The sequence below is a fragment of the Schistocerca piceifrons genome, chromosome 4 (assembly GCF_021461385.2).
Source record: "Schistocerca piceifrons isolate TAMUIC-IGC-003096 chromosome 4, iqSchPice1.1, whole genome shotgun sequence".
Taxonomy (NCBI): Eukaryota; Metazoa; Arthropoda; class Insecta; order Orthoptera; family Acrididae; genus Schistocerca; species Schistocerca piceifrons.
In genome coordinates this window covers 634,555,629-634,576,636 of record NC_060141.1, presented here as the reverse complement: position 1 = coordinate 634,576,636, position 21,008 = coordinate 634,555,629, and the positions used below count along the sequence as shown (strand labels likewise).

Below are 21,008 nucleotides of genomic sequence, written 5' to 3'. Positions count from 1 at the left end.
GTGCTACTTAATTGTCTGAATAGTTACGGAGATTATGAAAAATGAGGTACTGGTACCCAGCATTTTAGATCTAGATTGTGGGTGTGTTGATAAATCTTTCTGTGGCTCTAGCTCAACACTAGAGCCAGACCAATTAGCCTGTCTAAGATGATAGTCTATCTTACAAGAAAAGTTCTTTTTCTTGCAGTTGGTTTGACAGGCAACTCGAATATAAACTTGAATACTCTAGATATGTTATAAAATGGGATTATTATATATAAAAACAAAGATGAGGTGACTTACCGAACAAAAGCGCTGGCAGGTCGATAGACACACAAACAAACACAAACATACACACAAAATTCAAGCTTTCGCAACAAACTGTTGCCTCATCAGGAAAGAGGGAAGGAGAGGGGAAGACGAAAGGAAGTGGGTTTTAAAGGAGAGGGTAAGGAGTCATTCCAATCCCGGGAGCGGAAAGACTTACCTTAGGGGGAAAAAAGGACAGGTATACACTCGCACACACGCACATATCCATCCACACATACAGACACAAGCAGACATATTTAAAGACAAAGAGTTTGGGCAGAGATGTCAGTCGAGGCAGAAGTGTAGAGGCAAAGAAGTTGTTGAAAGACAGGTGAGGTATGAGTGGCGGCAACTTGAAATTAGCGGAGATTGAGGCCTGGCGGATGACGAGAAGAGAGGATATACTGAAGGGCAAGTTCCCATCTCCGGAGTTCGGATAGGTTGGTGTTGGTGGGAAGTATCCAGATAACCCGGACGGTGTAACACTGTGCCAAGATGTGCTGGCCGTGCACCAAGGCATGTTTAGCCACAGGGTGATCCTCATTACCAACAAACACTGTCTGCCTGTGTCCATTCATGTTGGTAATGAGGATCACCCTGTGGCTAAACATGCCTTGGTGCACGGCCAGCACATCTTGGCACAGTGTTACACCGTCCGGGTTATCTGGATACTTCCCACCAACACCAACCTATCCGAACTCCGGAGATGGGAACTTGCCCTTCAGTATATCCTCTCTTCTCGTCATCCGCCAGGCCTCAATCTCCGCTAATTTCAAGTTGCCGCCACTCATACCTCACCTGTCTTTCAACAACTTCTTTGCCTCTACACTTCTGCCTCGACTGACATCTCTGCCCAAACTCTTTGTCTTTAAATATGTCTGCTTGTGTCTGTATGTGTGGATGGATATGTGCGTGTGTGCGAGTGTATACCTGTCCTTTTTTCCCCCTAAGGTAAGTCTTTCCGCTCCCGGGATTGGAATGACTCCTTACCCTCTCCTTTAAAACCCACTTCCTTTCGTCTTCCCCTCTCCTTCCCTCTTTCCTGATGAGGCAACAGTTTGTTGCGAAAGCTTGAATTTTGTGTGTATGTTTGTGTTTGTTTGTGTGTCTATCGACCTGCCAGCGCTTTTGTTCGGTAAGTCACCTCATCTTTGTTTTTATATATAATTTTTCCCACGTGGAGTGTTTCCTTCCATTATATTAATAAAATGGGATTAATAACACAACTGAATGGTCATTAGTGTGACAATTCTAAACTTAAGAAGGTTCAGTAGAAACTGCAAGGTACCAGGTAAGTTATATATAAAATGTGTGGTCAAGTAGATGATGTATATATTTCTAATGACATTTACACTTTCCACTTGCACTGACGCACATGCAGTACAATCTCATTAATTTCAGTCACATTAATGCTGAGAATGTTGCTGGTTCTTTCATAAAGATCTCATAGTGTGATGCTTCATACATTTCTGTTCAGAGCAAAGTCGTCCACAACTGAATTAAATCTCTTTCAAACTCGCCTGCTCCTATGCTCCTACCCCCCCCCCCCCCCCCTCCATCCTCTCCCTTCCTTAAAACTTTGTGAAATAGTGCATAATTCAAATTTTTCACTTAAAATTGATTTACAGAGGAAAATATGGGAGGTATTCCTTTTTGACTGACACTCTTAAAATGTGAAGTTTGTAACCAGTTTCTGTAGTTATCTTCACAGAAAAACAGGCTGAAGTACCTGATTACCCCATCTCCCACCCCCTCCTGTGACTAAGTCTCACTTCCTGGTCATATTAACTTCTCCAGAGTGCAAAACTATTGTAGAACATAATAGAAGATATCATTTGAGTACCAGTGGAATATGGGCATATTTTCGGTGCATCTTCACCTTGCTTTTTAGGGCCTTATATGCTCTCATTGCAAAATGATATCTAGTTTTAGGTGGTTTAGAACATGGCCTTTCTAATGGAAATGGTTTAAAGGAGTCTGCATAAAACTCCGTTTTGTGAAAGTGTTCTGAAAATACCCATTTTGGGATTTTACAAAAATAAAAAAATTCATCCTCATTTTGTGAATTACTGGGAAGCAATAGAAGAAATTTTTTGCTCTAAGAACTTGTATTGAGTTGTTATGTTCAAAGAGTCAAGTTTGTCCTGCAATTGCTTCCAGATATATAAAAAGCTACATTTAACTTATTTTTGAAGTGCCTATTTTTGACCAAATTTACTTCAAATTATCCTCTCTAAAAGTGAAGATATTATGTCTCAAAGTTGTCGAAAATTCGGGGGTCACTGCTGAAAGTTGCACTATGGGCTCAAGTATTATATTGCCAAAAGGAAAACTTTACCTATGCTCATGGAGGATGTGTTTGAATGTTTACACAGTGTTATCAAAATCCTTTATGGTCATCATTGACATGGAATGGTCCAAAAATAGTGTGATGATACACTGCAGGTATGAAGAAAACAGCTTTTGAAACATGGTGCTGCAGGAGAATGCTGAAGATTAGAAGTCTGGCTCAACCAATAGATGACTCATACAGTCATAGAAAGAGGCATGGAATGCCATAGGTGTGCCTTACTCTTACAGCTCAACAAATACTTTGGCAGTACAATGCAGGGTCATTCCGTGGTTACGGATGTAACATTTGTACAATTGACATTGGAGTACTAACATCAAAATGACGGGCACATAATTTAAAAGTATACAATGAAGGGCATCACTTTGCATGAACAGACTAGCACGATTCGTACCTGCACTTACCACTGAGTAATGAACACAGCTTCTCAGACTTCCTTGGTCCTCAGTACCCTCCTTCAAGCTTTACCAGTTCAACCACTTGCTCTTTGGAATCTCATCTGTGCCAGTAATTCAATGATATTTGGAGCAATTGATTGAGGATATTTCCTGTTGCAGGAACTACATTGATGACATCTGGGTTACAGGTTCTACAGTAGAGGAGCATTTATGAAACATACAGACAGTATTACAATGCCTTGTGGAGAATGGCCTTCTTTGAAAGCTAGAAAAGTGCATTTTTCTTAGCAAAGATGGATGTGCCTATAGATGAACACAGCAAACCCTGCCGAAGCACAAGCATCTGAAGGAACTCGAGTCTCTTTTGGCCAAGATTTTGTATTGTGCCATGTTCATTCCTCAGGCTGAGCATGTCTGCCATCGTCTTGATTAGCTTGGGTAAAAGGACATTAGGTTTGTCTGATCTGTTGATTGTTAATAGGCTTCTTGAACCCTGGCCTTTGATGCCTCCCAATATGGCACTGAACAGCCCGTTGCTTACACATCAGATGCGTCCAAGGCACAGCTTAATTACTCATAGGTGGGAAAGGGTGCACTGGCTATTGTTTTCAGAATGAAAAAAAGTTTCAAGTCTCTCTCTCTCTCTCTCTCTCTCTCTCTCTCTCTCTCTCTCTCTCTCGTCTCTCTCTCTCTCTCTCTCTCTCTCTCTTTAGGATCCTCCAAATCACTGACCATAAACTGTTAGTGTCCTTATTTGGCCCTTCATTCCAAGCTACCATATAGGACTGCCCACTGATAGCTGACTCGCTTTCCCAGCTAATAGTTTCTGCTGTCCGGGTGGGTTGCCTGGAACTTGACTGTGGGTGCAGTTGCAGTGTGGCATACTTTTTTTTTTCCTCCTGTGGGCTTGACTTGGCACTGTCTGGGTGGTCCTCATGCTCATCACAAAGGAGCTGTCAAGTTGTCATCCCTCATTCCTCGTGTACTCCAGTTGCTGCTGAGTCACACTGGGGTATGCATAGTATTCTAACACCATCCGCAACTGAGCTGGATGGTAAGATTGAAAATATCTGCATCAGTTATGACTTTGTTCATTATAAACATGACCGGTGTGTGAAAATTATATTCCCATCTTCAGATGTCCAAATTTAGTAGTCAGCTGCAAGATGGTCATGTGCCACAAACACCGGACTGCACTGTAGAACAGGTGAACGTGATGGTATGTACACCTGAAGATGGGAATATAACTTTCCTGAAACCAGTCATGTTTTTTAAACAATCACAGCTGAAGCAGATATTTTAAATCTTACACACTGGGACCTGTATGTGGGCTCGTGGTGCCTGCGCACAGAACCAGGTTTGCTGGTTTTACCTGTGGCCAGTCCCAGGACACCCTCTGGACAGGATGGACGTCAGTTACACAAGTCCATTTTTGGGCAGCTTGTAGTGGTTTACAGTTGATGCTTAGACATTTCTCATACGTAACAAAGTTGCCCTCTACACTGTCGACTGCTGCTGTTCACGCATTGGGAGTCATTTTTGCCATTGAGGGATCCCATAGGACCATGTCCAATAAAGGTCGGAAATTTATGTTTCAGGAGTTTGAAGATTTTTGCATTCGGAGATGGAGCTCTTCATGCAGACATTAAAGACTCAGATGAAGTAGTCATTGTCTGCCTCTTCCTGCAATGATGCGTTGTCAAGTTACTTGGCTATATAATGGGTGATGCTGGATGATGGGTGCAGTCTGGCAGAATGTCTGCATGGTTGCCAGACATGGTGTTTCCTGGATTTGCATCATGAATCACATGCCCCTCCCCTCCCCTCTCTGACTGCCATTTGGGCCCAATCTTCAAACTGGTAGTGGGGCTGGCTGCTGGACATTGTGCTGGACCACAAAGATTGGCTGTTGTTTGTGTTCAGGTGGGGTGTCTGACCCATCACACAAATTAGTTGCACCTGTGACCTGTTGGATTATTACTACTGCGGGCTTCCAGTTAGCTGGGCAGCAGGGCTGTTCACTAAGTTATTCCAGGAGCTGGCTCCCACTTGCAGCAGTGTGCTACTCCATTGATGCATCTTTTGTGGTCTGCGTTGCCCTCCCTTTGCCTGGGGCCTCGGGCCTCAGTGAAGCTTGTTCCAGTGATTCCCAACATGGAGCCTATGACTTTGACCTGCCTTCATCATCCTCCTCCCTCCTTGATGGTGAATGTGGCTTCACCTCTGCTCCTGCCAGTGGACTGACTATTGTTTCCATCTCAGCACCCTTCTGCTCATACAACAGATCTGGCATGGTCTCCTTTGGCTGTCAGTCCATTGCCTGGGTCTCAGGTGCTCTGTCCAGTTCTGTGCTGAAGGTCTCACACAGTGAGTTTTCATTTCCTCTTGCCGTATTCTGAACCCCTGCTTATTGTTGAGCCACTGTCAGCATGTACAATACCTTGAGCTGATGGTGTTTAGCAGCATTGTCACACGTGTGCAGTAGTAAAGCCACAAAACAGAAAAACAGGAAGTGTTAAAGATGTAACAAAACTGTTAGTTTTCATGGTATGGCCCTGCACTGATGTAGTGTCATCTTCATCTGCTTGGGACTTTGTGGTGAAAGAAATATGTGAAATTTGTTTGGCAAAGAATTTAATTTACAAAGATTATAGTTTCAATGCTAACAAATCATGCAGTTTGACACTTTCTTCAGCAAACTTGCAAAGATGTTGCCGCAGTGCAGCTTATAACACATTGATAACTTGGCATACTTTTTTCTGCTGAACAGCATCTCAGGCATTCGTTTTTTGCGGTTTAAAACAATGGAAAAAGTATTGCAGTTTGTTTGTTTGCTCACTTTGAAGACTGCTGGAAGGTATAAGGCTGAAATATAAGGACAAGGAATTTAATGGATCAGTCGTATGTCAGCACAATTGTCCTGTGTGAGTAATTTTTTGAACCCAAGATTTTAAACTTTAACTTTCTTTTTGTTGTCGTCTTGTTCTGTACCTTACTGATTTAAGAGTGACTGAATATAATGCAATTCAGAGATTTGTTATGTGTTGAGTTTGGCCAAAAAGTGTTATGGAGATGCTTTGTGAACTCAAATGGGAATCCCTGAAGGGAAGAAGACATTATTTTCACAAAATACTAGTGAAATAATTTAGAGAACTGGCATTTGAAGCTGGCAGCAAAATGATTCTATTGTTGCCAATTTACATTTTGTATGATGACCACGAAGATGAGAAAAATTGGGGTTTGTACACAGACCTATAGACAGCAGGTCTTCCCTGGCTCTGTTTGATTAGTGGTACATGATACCCTTTACCATTCATCATACAGCGGCTTGCAGATTGTGGGTGTAGATGTACGTAGTTGGGCAAAAATACGGGAACACTGTGAGATATGCATATTTGAACATAAATACAGATGCTAGCCAAGCCTGGAGGTTACACTGTAAAATTTTACCATGAACACCACCTGTGCAATGTCCTCAGTACATTTAAAATGGCAGTTGTGGTCAGAACAGTGTTCTGTGTAGTTGTAATGCGTTATATCAGAGTTAAGTGAATTCAAATGTGGGCAAATTGTTGTCATTTTGTGGGTGCATCTGTAAACAAGCTAGCCAAAGTGTTTGGTATTTAAAGAGGCACCATAAGGAAGATGTATATAGCCTGCAGGGAAAAAAAAAAGATTTTCTAAATCATGTGGACGAAAGTGTGTTCTGAGTAATAGTGACAGTGAGTCATTAAAGAGCTTGTGACAAATAAGACAACAGCTGCAAAAGTCACTGCAGAACTGACTGTCTCACTCATGAATCCTGCCTGCGCCAAACGGAAAGGGAGTGCCGTCAGCAGGGAATTGCAGGGTGGGCTGGAATTCGAAAACCACTCAACAGTGATGCAAATGCCTATAAAAGGAAAAGATGGCACTGAAGACATGAAACCTGGGCTATGGTGCAATGGAAGACTGTCATTTAATTGGATGAGTCTTGTATGACCGTTTCCAACTTCTAGCAGAGTTAACATCTCCAGTGAAACATGGTGGGAGTTGAGTGATTTGAGCTTGCCACTATTTTGCAGGAAGATTGCTTTGAAAATAATACAGGACCTGTATTGTATCCATTCTGAGACAGCTGGAAGGTGTTTTGAATGCCAAAGTTTTCTACATAATATTAGATATGGTAATATTGTGTTTTTTGTTTCCATATTTATCTCCACCCTCTGTAGATGTAGAAGCTTTTAAGTTGCTTAGCGACTTTACATAGGACCAGAGTTTTCTTAAATTCTCTGCAAGATCTTTCACAAAAATAGGACTGTAGATGATGTGGGCTTTGCACATCGTTCTTTCTGTATGGACATGAATTTCTACTAACTTTTGCCTGTCAACAATTCCATATTCTTTTTTGAACTGTGTGTGCCACAGTCTCTGCATTATTGACATTTGTTTTTAAATTTTGTTATTAAATCAGAAAGGTAATTCATAGTCAGCACTCCAGTCTCTTATTTATTTCTTAACTTGAATGTTGGTAACAGTTTCACCAAGTATCTTGTACATTAGAGGCTGAGATAATTATTTTTTATCTTTGCATATTATGTTCCTGTACAGTCAAGTTTGATAGTTCCTTTAGTTTTACCTCGACTTCAGCTTTAACAATTTGTATTTAAATACAACATCCAGATGTGTCTCCTTTCTTCATAGATCATTTGGTATTGTTCCTGGAATGTCATTGTAGTCAGGAGCAAAATCAGAAACAAACATTTAAAGTAGCTTTTGAATGATTTTGTGATTTCCTCTTTGGATATTAGATTACTGTGCTGACTGTCATCTTAGCTGAGGAAAGGTCTACCCAATGTAAATGTGTCTCCATCATACTCCAATTGTGTTTAGTTGTTTCTCTTAAAAACAGAATAGAACATATATGGAATGGAAGGGGATTTATTCACTTGGAAACACATTTACAAGTAATTTGTATCATCATTCCCAGTATGTATACATATAAAATTGTAGTATGCTTAAAGAACACCATACACAAGTGTAACTAGTATACAAACTTGAAACTATGGTACCAAATGATTTACATTAATTTCATTTTTACTGCAAATTTCATTGCATAATAATTTTCTGTTGAGCGTATTTCAGCATACTGTGTTTTGTTTATATTCCATTACTTTTAGACAGACATATCACATTAAATGATACTGTATGCCATTACACTCTGTTACTGAGTAAAATTTTAGAATTTACTTGCACATGCACAGAAATCAATAGAAGCATCATCGTTTGAGTAAATCTCCTGTGACTGATTGATGGTGATAAGTCATCTAAGTACTCAGAATACAGTACTTAGTAAACTTGAAAGGGGCAAGAGTCTCTCATACAAATGGCACATGTAACTGAGGCTTACAACTCAGAAACTAGGTGCTTTGAGATGTACATTGACACAATGTTTTCCTTAAATGCAGAATTTATTCCTAAATTTTAATGTTTTTATGCCAAGTGTTTGTGTCTTAACTTCCTTCTCAAGATTTCTTATTGTGCGACATTGGCAGAAAGCATTAATGTCTTATAGTTTACTTCACATTTTACAAACCGCATATATATCAAGTTTTCCCACTGTAGCATTTGGAAATACATCTTACATACTGTAATGTGTAACAGTTGCATCATTAATTTTCTGTGCTTAAAATGTTTGCTAGTTTAAATATCTGTAGAATTTTGTGGCATATCAGAAGAATTCATAAATTGTAAGTTTTTAAAAATTAGAAAGCTGCAATTTCAAGTGAATAGATAAGAACTGTAAATATTGTTTTTAATACTATGCATTTATGAAGTATGAAATTTGCTACTAATTGTTTAATGATCTAGTTGGTTGTGCTAAAAATCACATGTTCCTTCATTACTTACAGCATACAAGTCTGCAGGAGGACCTAACGGACAAGAGACTCGTACTGGGGTTGCAGATACCCCACACCGTTCTTCTTTGAGGAAATCTCGAATGACTTTATTTGGAACATCTCAAACGAAAACACCTCTGAAAACTGTATCGTTCACTCCACAACCAGAGGTTTTAAGGTACATGGAATAGTATTATTTTTAATTCAGTACTTTAAGAACAATTACATTATTAGGTTCAAGTAATTGTAACATGGTGACACTCAACAAAGTAAACTAATATCTTTGTAGAAATTAGTTTTTTTATATATGTAGAGGAAAGTGTTCCTCGTCCAGTAGCTTTTGAGCTATCACACTTCTTTTAGTACTAATACAAGTAAGTTTCTAATGCTTTTTATGTCATTAAATTTCATCCACACTGTATACACACATGCACATCCACATGAGACAGGAAGCATTCACTTCCCCCCATATGTTGAAGTAAGCAGAGGTTTCTAATAAATTATAAATGCTATGAAGTGTTGTGCAGCATTTGGAATGTGATATTAATGTTTTTAAATTTTAGTTTTTTATGTCAGTAAGATATTTTTGTGATGATGGTGAATATAATGCAATACAGCTACAGATTTATTTGTTTTGAAGGAGGAATTTGCTCAACTGGTTGGAGAAAAGGGGGAAGTCGTTAAATGCATTCAGCCACCTTCGATGTTTTGGGCTTCACAAGCCAGCCTCTGATAAACCAGATAAAGAAGTTGCACTATCAACTGAAGATTTGGAAGGAAACAAAGAAGCAGGAACTGCTGACGTAGGTTCTGAAGTATCTCTTGCACACCCTGACCAGGAAATAAGAAAACTAATAGAGGATAATGAAAATGTTTTTGATAACTGCAATCTGGAAGACCTGAAAAACATTCTCTCAGATCTACATAAGCTCATTCTTGCAGTAAGTATTCCAGATGCATTGAATTAATTGATATTTCTTAAACTCAGTAAGTTTTACCACTGAAATTTCCAAATGTTGACATGGTGACATTGTATGATGTATTAATTTTGGAAATATTATTGCTGTCTGTAGAGGTTTCTCACACAATCGAAGGCATTCAAGCAGTGTGTCAAGCTCTTTAACAATTCATGTAGTGCACCTTGATGGCCAATCTCATTATCTTCGGAGTTACAAGCAAGGGCCCCTTTTTAATTAACTATTTCCAATCCAATTTTTCTACTTGATGCAGTCTCCCCAACTCTTATTTATTTTACACTAATGGAAATATCTGGCATAGTCAGACATCAGAGCCATAGTGGGGAATCCTAATGTCAAATGTAGCCCATATATCTGAAAGGGTTAAACATCAAAAGAATGAATGCTGGGACTTACACATCTCCTCCTTGGAAATGAAGTCCCTGTGCCAGCTGTGGCCAGAGCTTTGTGAGTTAATTGGCCTAAAATGGCTGACTATTCCCAGCCTGTGGCAGCATGTTGGTGTTTCCACTGAGACATATGTCTTGGAACATTTTGCTATCCACTTTGCAGTGGCATCCTTGACTGCGTTTTACCTTCATTTTTTCCGGACACGTAAAAGGCAGAGGACATTTTCCTGCTTTTGCTGTACACTGCTGAGAATCATATAACTATTTACCAAGCTGGAACTGTTGTGTCATCTCCCAACAAGGCCCCAGGCTCTGACTGAAATGATCCAATACTTGAATGCAGATCAGAAAAAATTACCTTCTCAGATTTTCATATCTGGCTCTGAGGTGAATTTCCCTCACAGTGATGGAATAGTATAACTATCATTATTCTTGAGCAAGGAAAAGACCCAACTTCCATTCATAGCTATTGGTCAATCAAACTTCCTTTTACACTGTATATATTCGTTTTTGTTTTGATGCACTTCAAAATTGCTACTAACTTGTCAGTCTGAAAGCATCGTGTAGTAACAGGTCGAAAAACAGCAGGATATTGTTCAAATTAGAACAGTGTATACAGCTGGCTTTAGTGTCCATCTCAGTTTTGTATCTTTACTGGTAAAATAATCATCAGATCAACATGAATACATTTTTCACTATGTCTCACACCAGATGTAGTATGAAAGTTAATACACATGTTTTTGTCTTAAAACAATGTTAGAACAGGAGATTTAATTCGTGGTTGTAAAATGAAAGATAATTCAAAACTAGGTTTCTTATTGTTTCATTCTTCTTAATAGCCTACCTGTTTCAAGATCTGATACAGATGGGTCCTTGTCCTCACACGTATAACACATAAGTTTTATTTAGAAAGGTGTTTGTTAATGCTTTTTTAATATAATTAAGTAATAAATTTGTAATGTTCCTCCTCTATTACTAGAATAGTGAAGTAATCTCCAAGCCAGTTAAATATTTTCTGCGAAGGGACAGAATTTGCATTTGATTTCTTCCTTAGAAACAGATCTAAGTGTTCAGTTTTTAAACCTGGGAAAGTTTGAAGCTTAGCCTTGCATAAACATCATTTATATATGCCGTGCTTCCACCTAGATACCCAGATGCATTGAACAGTAACATTTTTGTGACAAAGATAACTATCATCCAGAGTTTGCAGGCAGTGTTATTGCAATGAGCAATGACTCAATTATATTTGCTCTGACTCATCTCCCTGCAGATTCAGTACTTATTAAAAAAGTAGGAAGTACAACAGACCACAGCACTATGCTCTAAAGTAACTGTCTGATTGGTTAATCAGAAAATTAATATATTTGCAAAAATACAGAGTACAGTATCACTTAGTAGGTGATTTTGTTGGTACATCAACACAAAATGAAGTACCTAGTGTCAAGAATGAATAAGATTTTGTTAAAACGAAAATGACATTACTACTTACCTTCTCTGCTGAATAGAACGCGAAGGGTTGTTGTTCATAAAAATAACAACCTTGACAGTATTTGTTTATATCTTCCATTTTATTCTTTCATGATGCAGTGAATAAATTCATAATTTTTCAGTGATAAATTCCAGCATGCTGAAAAATTCAGATTCAACCTGTGACACTACAATACAACAATTAAGTGAGACTGAACTGAGGCAAGTAATCTACTATCTGATATAAACCTACATTCACTTTATATCTCGTGGAACTGCTGTAACCCAAGCATCAATGTTTGCCCCAATAAATGAATTCTGCAATTACCACAAACTGGCTACAGGACCTGCTGACCTTTACTTCTAACTGGTGATGGCACAAACCTTTTAGGGCTTGTTTTGTGAATGATAGACTGATGACATTGTAGCTTGGTTCCTTGAAGAAAAATTGGGATACCTCTAAAGGATCCCCCCCCTCCCCCCCCCCTCCTCCCCCAACCCCTCAAACACACACACACAACAGACAGACAGACAGACAGAGAGAGAGAGAGAGAGAGAGAGAGAGAGAGAGAGAGAGAGATTAAGCTGTCTTGACTACACTTAGCTTTGACATTGTTACCAGTATTAATCACATGCATGTTTTACTGCTTACCTGTACATGACGCCTTTTCTACCCTCAGTCATACCCAAGAGATCAGTGTGAAGAATGGCTTCATTTAATACGAAAAAAATTTCCTAACCTGGATGACGAACCATTGTACTGGGAATGCTTGGCTGCACTTGAGGAAGCTCGTGGGGACTACAGCACAGCTATAGATTTTTATAGTCGCGCAATTGTTAGTGGTGCTGAGGTAAGTAATAATATACATATGCATTATACCTTTCCATTCATGGCTGTTGAACAGTCAGAAACTTTAATAGCTACTGACAAAATTGTTCTTAATTTGAGCGTCACTTAAGTACCATAAACTAATTTTAAGATGCTTAGTATACTAAGTAATTTTATATATTGTTACACATTTACTGATCTGGCTCTTGGCAACACCACATATAACTGACTTTTTACACTGATATGAATATAATAGAGGGAAACATTCCACGTGGGAAAAATATATCTAAAAACAAAGATGATGTGACTTACCAAACAAAAGCGCTGGCACGTCGATAGACACACAAACACAAATATACACACACAATTCTAGCTTTCGCAACCAACGGTTGCTTCGTCAGGAAAGAGGAAAGGAGAGGGTAAGGAGTCATTCCAATCCCGGGAGCGGAAAGACTTACCTTAGGGGGAAAAAAGGACGGGTATAAACTCGCTCGCTCGCTCGCTTCGCGCGCGCGCCCACACACACACACACACACACACACACACACACACACACACACACACATATCCATCCACACATATACAGACACAAGCAGACATATTAAAAGGCAAAGAGTTTGGGCAGAGATGTCCTCTGCCCAAACTCTTTGCCTCTTAAAATGTCTGCTTGTGTCTGTATATGTGTGGATGGATGTGTGTGTGTGTGTGTGTGTGTGTGTGTGTGTGTGTGTGTGTGTGTGTGTGTGTGTGTGTGTGCTGCGGCGCGAGTTTATACCCGTCCTTATACCCGTCCTTTTTTCCCCCTAAGGTAAGTCTTTCCGCTCCTGGGATTGGAATGACTCCTTACCCTCTCCCTTAAAACCCACATCCTTTCGTCTTTCCCTCTCCTTCCCTCTTTCCTGACGAAGCAACCGTTGGTTGCGAAAGCTAGAATTTTGTGTGTATATTTGTGTTTGTTTGTGTGTCTATCGACGTGCTAGCGCTTTCGTTTGGTAAGTCACATCATCTTTGTTTTTAGATATATGACTTTTTACACTTTTACACCAATTGTGCAAAAAGTCTTAAGGTCTACATGTTTTTATGTTTCTAAGAAATTTTAATTTATTATTCTGACTTTAGAAATAATTTAACCAAATACTGAAAGTACAATCCTCTGAGGCATAAGCTACTTTTCTTTCCATACTTTATACAGCGTTAGAACACAGCTTGCTATATCTTGTTACCAGAAAGATCGTTAGTTGGCCACCAATTGCGCCTGAGAATGTTCTGTACTGCATTTTCTGTGGTGGTCTCAATAATTTTAAGAAAACTGGATAACAGTGGCCTCTGCAGCATGAAGTGGCCAGACAATTTATTTCCCATTGCTATAACAAAGGTCTTGTTGGTAACAGATCCTTTAGGCTGACAGTAGGTGTGCCTGAAAGTTTTAAGAGAAACTTGGTTGTATTCCAGGTCAGTCTTGTAAAACAGTGATCGCAGTATTAAATCCCATCTCTTCTGTCAAGGTTGAACATGCAACACAGTCATGACCTATGTTAGATAAAATTCTTTTATATAAATATTTGATCATAATTCACACTCCCCTCTTCTGAACAACTATTGCTAAGACAGGGTGTACATGACCCGGAACAACTGGGAGATCCAGGAAAAACCCGGGAATTTTTTCATCTGGGATAAACCGCAAAAAGCCCGGGAATTTTTTAGAATTCCGGGAACTTTTAATTGTTTTTGTTTTCAGTTAAATTTTTGTAATTTTGACTGTTAAGAACCGATACTCTAACAAAGGATATTGCTGTATTCTGCTACTACAGGATAATGCTGCAGCAATAAAATATGAAAGAGAGAAAAAATGAAAATAAAACTTAAATTTAAAAGGAAATGTACCATATACAGCAACAAAAAACAGTGCTCATACAAGTGTTTGCCAACAGCGAAATGTGTCAAAGGCCTTCGGAGGACTATGCAATGCTATGTAACAACAAATTGACTCCGATGAGCGTAACGTCACAACTGTTTGTTATATTCGTTTTAGCAGTTACAAGCGGGATCATGCGCATGCGCAGTTTAGTAGTACCTTTTCCCGCTTCTGGCTACAGAAATGTGACTGTTGGCTGTGTATGCAGTCACAGCAAGCAGCTAGATGCTACCGGGAAAAATTTTTCCGGGTACGCCCATGCTGCCAGATTCATGCATGCGCAGCCGGCCCAGATCTAAGAGATGGGAGGGGGGGGGGGGGGGGGGGGGAAGCAAATTCATATTCTTGAGTGGAAAAAAACCTTGTGTCACAAAGCGACTAGCATTCAGTCCCTGATTCAGTCCATCGATTATTCATATGACTTTGAAACGCATCCCTGTCAGTTTTTGAACCTTTTTGAACACATTCGAAGTTGATTTCTGAATGAATCATAACTTGATTTGTGAATGCGTGCATAGTGTACATGTCTATCAGGGGAATCTTCATTGCATATAGAAACAAACTTTCCTACAGACAAAAAGGGCTATATGAGCTGAGCTGAGCGGAGTAAGGCCGAACGGATGAATGCCAACCGCTGTCTGATTGTGTGGTTGACTGGGTTTGCAAATGATGAGTGTTGTTATAATTACTAGCTGAAATCCATAGACTTGGTCTACAGGAGTGGAAATAAATGAATAACACATAAGAAATATTATGTATTGCCTTCTCGGTGTATCCAAGAAAATCAAATTTTGACAAATTTTTGGCCAGATCTCTATACTAGTAAGGGCCAGTTGTACAGTCCACGGCTAGCAGCCACTTTAAGTTCTATTCTGGAAGAAGCACGGAAAACACGTTGTACGAACATGTAACAATGCCTAACCGGAGAATAATCGCAGAATAACTAAACCGCTGATACTCGCAGAGTTAGCAAAGTTAACCTGTGAAGAAGCTTTGATACTGGCAGGAATAGTTACAGAATTAGTGATAACATTACTGTTTGTTAGAATGCGGAAGGAGAAGAAACGGGGTCATCGGACAAATTGCGGAACAATATGACGATTCCAAGTTTTGTATAAAAATTTCGTCCTACTACTTCCTGCTTTCATGCTTGAGAAACTGGAATGTATTAATGAAGTGTGAAACTATTTCCTAACGTAAAGCTTTTTGCTTGTAGTAGGCCTAATAGGCATTTGATATTGATACTTTGTGAATTATATTCTGTCATTACAAAAAAGACCGTTTGTGCCAAAACAGTCTTGTTTATTTGGTGTGTGTGACAAATGTTGCAGTATTAGAAAGGCCTGTTTTGTTTTATCTAGCAGACAGTGACAAAGTAGATTAATCAAACTGGGAAACCACACCAGTCTTGGGTCCTATTTGTATTAATAGCTTTTTAGTATTAGACAACAACATTTCGATTTTTCATGTAGCAAAACGTTTGACAAACTTCGATGAGGTAATAGATTCTTTTGCAGAAAGGAAAGCATGCCATGAAAAGCTGTAGCAAGATTAGAGAGAAAAAAATTCTAGGAGCTAAGGATTGAAGAAATGTCTATTGTCTTGCTTGTCTCATGTCTTTACTGGGTTTATGTATCCTGTATTTAATTTTGTGTCACACAAAGCAGCAAGTTGTTAGCTGACAGGGAATAGAGTGCAAATTTTCTGAAGAGCTTTTTTTTTTTTTTTTTTTTTTTTTTTTTTTTTTTTTTTTTTTTTTTTTTTTTTTTTTTTTTTTTTTTTTTTCAGGAGAGGCAGCACAGAACATTTTAATTTCCACTGCTCTGAATATGGTTTAATGGCACCCATTACAAAATATATATGTTTCAATTCCACAGAGCGAAATACAGTGACATGCGATAGAAGAATGCTGTGTGAGGAGGCGAGGCACTGCACTTTGGCACACTTACCACCGAATAACATGTCTTAAAGTTCCTCAAATACGTATGTTTTATGTATCAGACTCTTCAGAAAGATGTGCACTACAAAATGAACATGTTTTTGAAGATTTGATTTTTCAAAATTTTTACGACGTATCTCAAAACGCTCGAGGGAGTTGCAGGGTATTGCCCCAGTTCGGAAATATCATAGATACGAGGCTGATGCGCAGAGCAGTGTGAGCTATAGTGGGGAAGTGGGTAGTCTCCATGTGACCCGTGTTTTCATTTAGTGATTTTGCTGTTTCCTCTTCGTTTACTGCTCTGACATCAAATGAAAACAAAACAGATTTCTCTGGCTGGGAGCTATCAAGTGAATTAAAATACATTCACGTAATTACGGAAGGCTAACATACATTATTAGTTGCAGATTCTATTGTATTTCCACTTTTCTGACAACCAAGCATTAATTGCCTTGCAGAACAATGAAGTTATTTTTGTTGGTTTGCTAAAGAAGTTTTCTTTTATTAATCTTTTCTGCGGAGGCAGACAATATATTTGAAACCAAGTGTTTAATTCCACACACTGTTCGCTGCATTTCAAGTGCACATTTTCAACTTCTAGCACATATGTCATTATGCCATAATAAAGAACTGAACATGAGATAACACAGTACTGGTACTCCAAGAAAATTTACATCCCGAAAACCACATCGAAAAGCTTAATATCAGGTCGTGGCCTACTTCACTAGGAATCTGGACATACGAATGTGCACTTTAAATGCGCACATTTTAGTATGGGTCACGAAATTCCGATGTTCTGAGTATCCTCTGATGTCTCGTTTCTTTTATGGCATAATATAAGATCTTTTAGTTTTTACACATACAAACATACGGGTTCCCTATGATATCGTAACTATGCAAGTGCGGTGATGCCTGTCATCTGGCGCTCTCTGGCAACTGGAGAAACGAACCTATTTCTAACAGGTCGCAGGAAAAGATTCTGAATGGTGATTTGAAAAGCGTTACGATCAAAGTAAATTTCCTGTTACGCAAGTTGAACTATTTGCGAGAATGTAATATGGATTTCTTAAATCGCAGAGCGTTTGACTCTCATTTAAAATCTACTCTTTGATGACGAGCCATTTAGGTGAATTTCTAGCCCAGAAGATCAGACATTTATGTTGTTAATAAAAATTTTACTGGCACATTTGTATGATATATCTGAAATTGTAATACGTGCATAAAAGACCAACATTATATGTGAAAGCTTAGCTTCTCTTGCAGGGTATTAATCTTATGGACCAATATTATATGTGAAAGCTTTGCGTTTCGTGTAGCAACACTGTTGTTGTTGTTGTTGTTGTTGTTGTTGTTGTTGTCTTCAGTCCTGAGACTGGTTTGATGCAGCTCTCCATGCTACTCTATCCTGTGCAAGCTTCTTCATATCCCAGTACGTACTGCAGCCTACATCCTTCTGAATCTGCTTAGTGTATTCATCTCTTGGTCTCCCTCTACGATTTTTACCCTCCACGCTGCCCTCCAGTACTAAATTGGTGATCCCTTGATGCCTCAGAACATGTCCTAATGACTGATCCCTTCTTCTAGTCAAGTTGTGCCACAAACTCCTCTTCTTCCCAATCCTATTCAGTACCTCCTCATTAGTTATGTGATCTACCCATCTAATCTTTAGCGTCCTTCTGTAGCACCACATTTCAAAAGCTTCTATTCTCTTCTTGTCCAAACTATTTATTGTCCATGTTTCACTTGCATACATGGCTACACTCCATACAAATACTTTCAGAGACGACTTCCTGACACTTAAATCTATACTCGATGTTAACAAATTTCTCTCCTTCAGAAACGCTTTCCTTGCCATTGCCAGTCTACATTTTATATCCTCTCTACTTCGGCCATCATCAGTTATTTTGCTCCCCAAATAGCAAAACTCCTTTACTACTTTAAGTGCCTCATTTCCTAATCTAATTGCCTCACCATCACCCGACTGAATTCGACTACATTCCATTATCCTCGTTTTGCTTTTGTTGATGTTCATCTTATATCCTCCTTTCAAGCCACTGTCCATTCCGTTCAACTGCTCTTCCAAGTCCTTTGCTGTCTCTGACAGAATTACAATGTCATCGGCGAACCTCAAAGTTTTTATTTCTTCTCCATGGATTTTAATACCTACTCCGAACTTTTCTTTTGTTTCCTTTACTGCTCGCTTAATATACAGATTGAATAAAATTGGGGATAGGCTACAACCCTGTCTCACTCCCTTCCCAACCACTGCTTCCCTTTCATTCCCCTCGACTCTTATAACTGCCATCTGCTTTCTGTACAAATTGTAAATAGCCTTACGCTCCCTGTATTTTACCCCTGCCACCTTCAGAATTTGAAGAGAGTATTCCAGTCAACATTGTCAAAAGCTTTCTCTAAGTCTACAAATGCTAGAAATGTAGATTTGCCTTTTCTTAATCTAGCTTCTAAAATAAGTCGTAGGGTCAGTATTGCCTCACGTGTTCCCATATTTCTACGGAATCCAAACTGATCTTCCTGAGGTCGGCTTCTACCAGTTTTTCCATTCGTCTGTAAAGAATTCGGTTTAGTATTTTGCAGCCGTGTCTTATTAAACTGATAGTTTGGTAATTTTCACATCTGTCAACGCCTGCTTTATTTGGAATTGGAATTATTATATTCTTCTTGAAGCCTGAAGGTATTTCGCCTGCCTCATACATTTTGCTCACCAGATGGTAGAGTTTTGTCAGGACTGGCTCTCCCAAGGCTGTCAGTAGTTCTAATGGAATGTTATCTACTCCCGGGCCCTTGTTTCGACTCAGGTCTTTCAGTGCTCTGTCAAACTCTTCATGCAGTATCATATCTCCCATTTTATCTTCATGTACATCCTCTTCCATTTCTATAACGTTGCCCTCAAGTACATCGCCCTTGTATAGACCCTGTAGCAACACTATGTATATTAATTTAAACCATTAACTTTTTGTGTTTGTGTGTTTGTGCTAGCCAGCTGTTGTGACTGAGGGGTTCTAGGCACTTCAGTCCAGAACAGCACTGCAGCTATGGTCGCAGGTTCGAATCCTGTCTTAGGCATGGATGTGTGTGATGTCTTTAGTGTAGTTAGGTTTAAGTAGTTCTAAGTCTAGGGGACTGATGACCTCAGATGTTAAGTCCCATAGTGCTTAGAGCCATTTGAACTATTTGTTCGCGCTACTCAACAGTATCACGTGTCCTAAGCTCTGAATACCTGCTGTCATCGGCTGGTTAGATCACATGACAGAACTTTGACCGTCTTACAAAAGCGCATCGCAATCTCGATTTCAATGCTTCGGAATGTAACATGCGGTGTTTGGTGGAATTCAAATTTATACTTTCGTAATACGAAAATATGCAGTGTACATGTTGCTGCACATCAAAGATCTTTCAAAAACGTATCTTTTCTTCCCCCCACCCCATCCCCCCCCCCCTTGCGTTTAGTTTTCTAAAGTGCTGGGAAATGCTACGCCTATGTATAAAACCATAATCATTCAAAGGATTGATAAGTTATACAGTTAAGAGAGAATATATGCTGTCAGTTAACAGGGGAAAAAGTATGTTTTCGTCTGGCGGAAAGTGTAATTTTAACCCGGGAATCTGGGAATTTTTTTCCCTTGTCTGCGTATACAGCCTGTAAGAGAAATACAGCAGGTTGGATATAGCGCAGACAAACAACTACTGAAACAGTGCCATGCCATATGATGAAAGAAAGTAATAATCAGAATAATATAAAAAAAAGTGCACGTGTCGGTCAGATATCCAATAGTTGATTTATTAATGTGCATAGTGGAAAAGTTTGTTTCAAGCACATAAATTGTAAAAAAAATAAAATTGTTCGTCTTATACAGCTTTTTACTTTAGAGGCACATTAGATTGCTGCTCAGTTCCTTAAAGATTGTTAGTTCCCATAATGCTGATTTGCGTGGTAGTCCAGTGTCCTCAGCATGCAAATTTTTCACCTTACATTCACCTACACCACCTTAAAGTAGTCAACAGCAGTTCTGCACATTTCAAAAGTGTCATATTAAGCGTGATTCAGTTAAGGTGTCGATTATTAAGACAAACCAGTACGAGATATAATTGGCTGTACGCATCAGTTACACGAGATGCTACCCAAAATATCTGAAAATTTCATTGTAATGAATTGGAAAACTATTTTTATGTCTTAATGTCCCATCACTTTCAGAATAGTCACCTTGGGCATGTATGTAATGATCCTAGTATTGTTCCCATTTTTGGAAGCACTTGGAAGTAAGTGGATCCCACTTGGATATCTTTCAGTCCAGTCAAATTGTTGTTGTCTCAACACGATTTTCATTTTCTGAAAGGGCTAGGTCTGACGAGTAGTGAAGGTTGCCATGTTTTTGGCCAGGAATGCCTCCACAGTGAGTGAGGAGTGCGCTAATGCGTTCTCATGGGCCACGAACCAATCTCCCCTTTTCCCAACTCTGGCCATCCTTCAGTTGTCTCAAAACCTCACAGTAAAACTGCCATTGACAATTTGACTAGATGAAACAGACTCCTTATGCACTGTTCCTCGAAAGTTGAAT

The 21,008-nt window shown here is 39.2% G+C and overlaps 1 protein-coding gene across 1 annotated transcript in view; it reads left to right on the top strand.

Moving 5' to 3' along the window:
• Positions 1-21,008, top strand: part of LOC124794930 — a 101,989-nt gene that overhangs the window by 48,312 nt on the left and 32,669 nt on the right. The window contains exons 6-8 of the mRNA XM_047258638.1: positions 8,928-9,093; positions 9,556-9,856; positions 12,429-12,599. Of these exons, the coding sequence (XP_047114594.1) occupies positions 8,928-9,093; positions 9,556-9,856; positions 12,429-12,599 (638 nt within the window). The remainder of the gene's footprint in view (positions 1-8,927; positions 9,094-9,555; positions 9,857-12,428; positions 12,600-21,008) is intronic.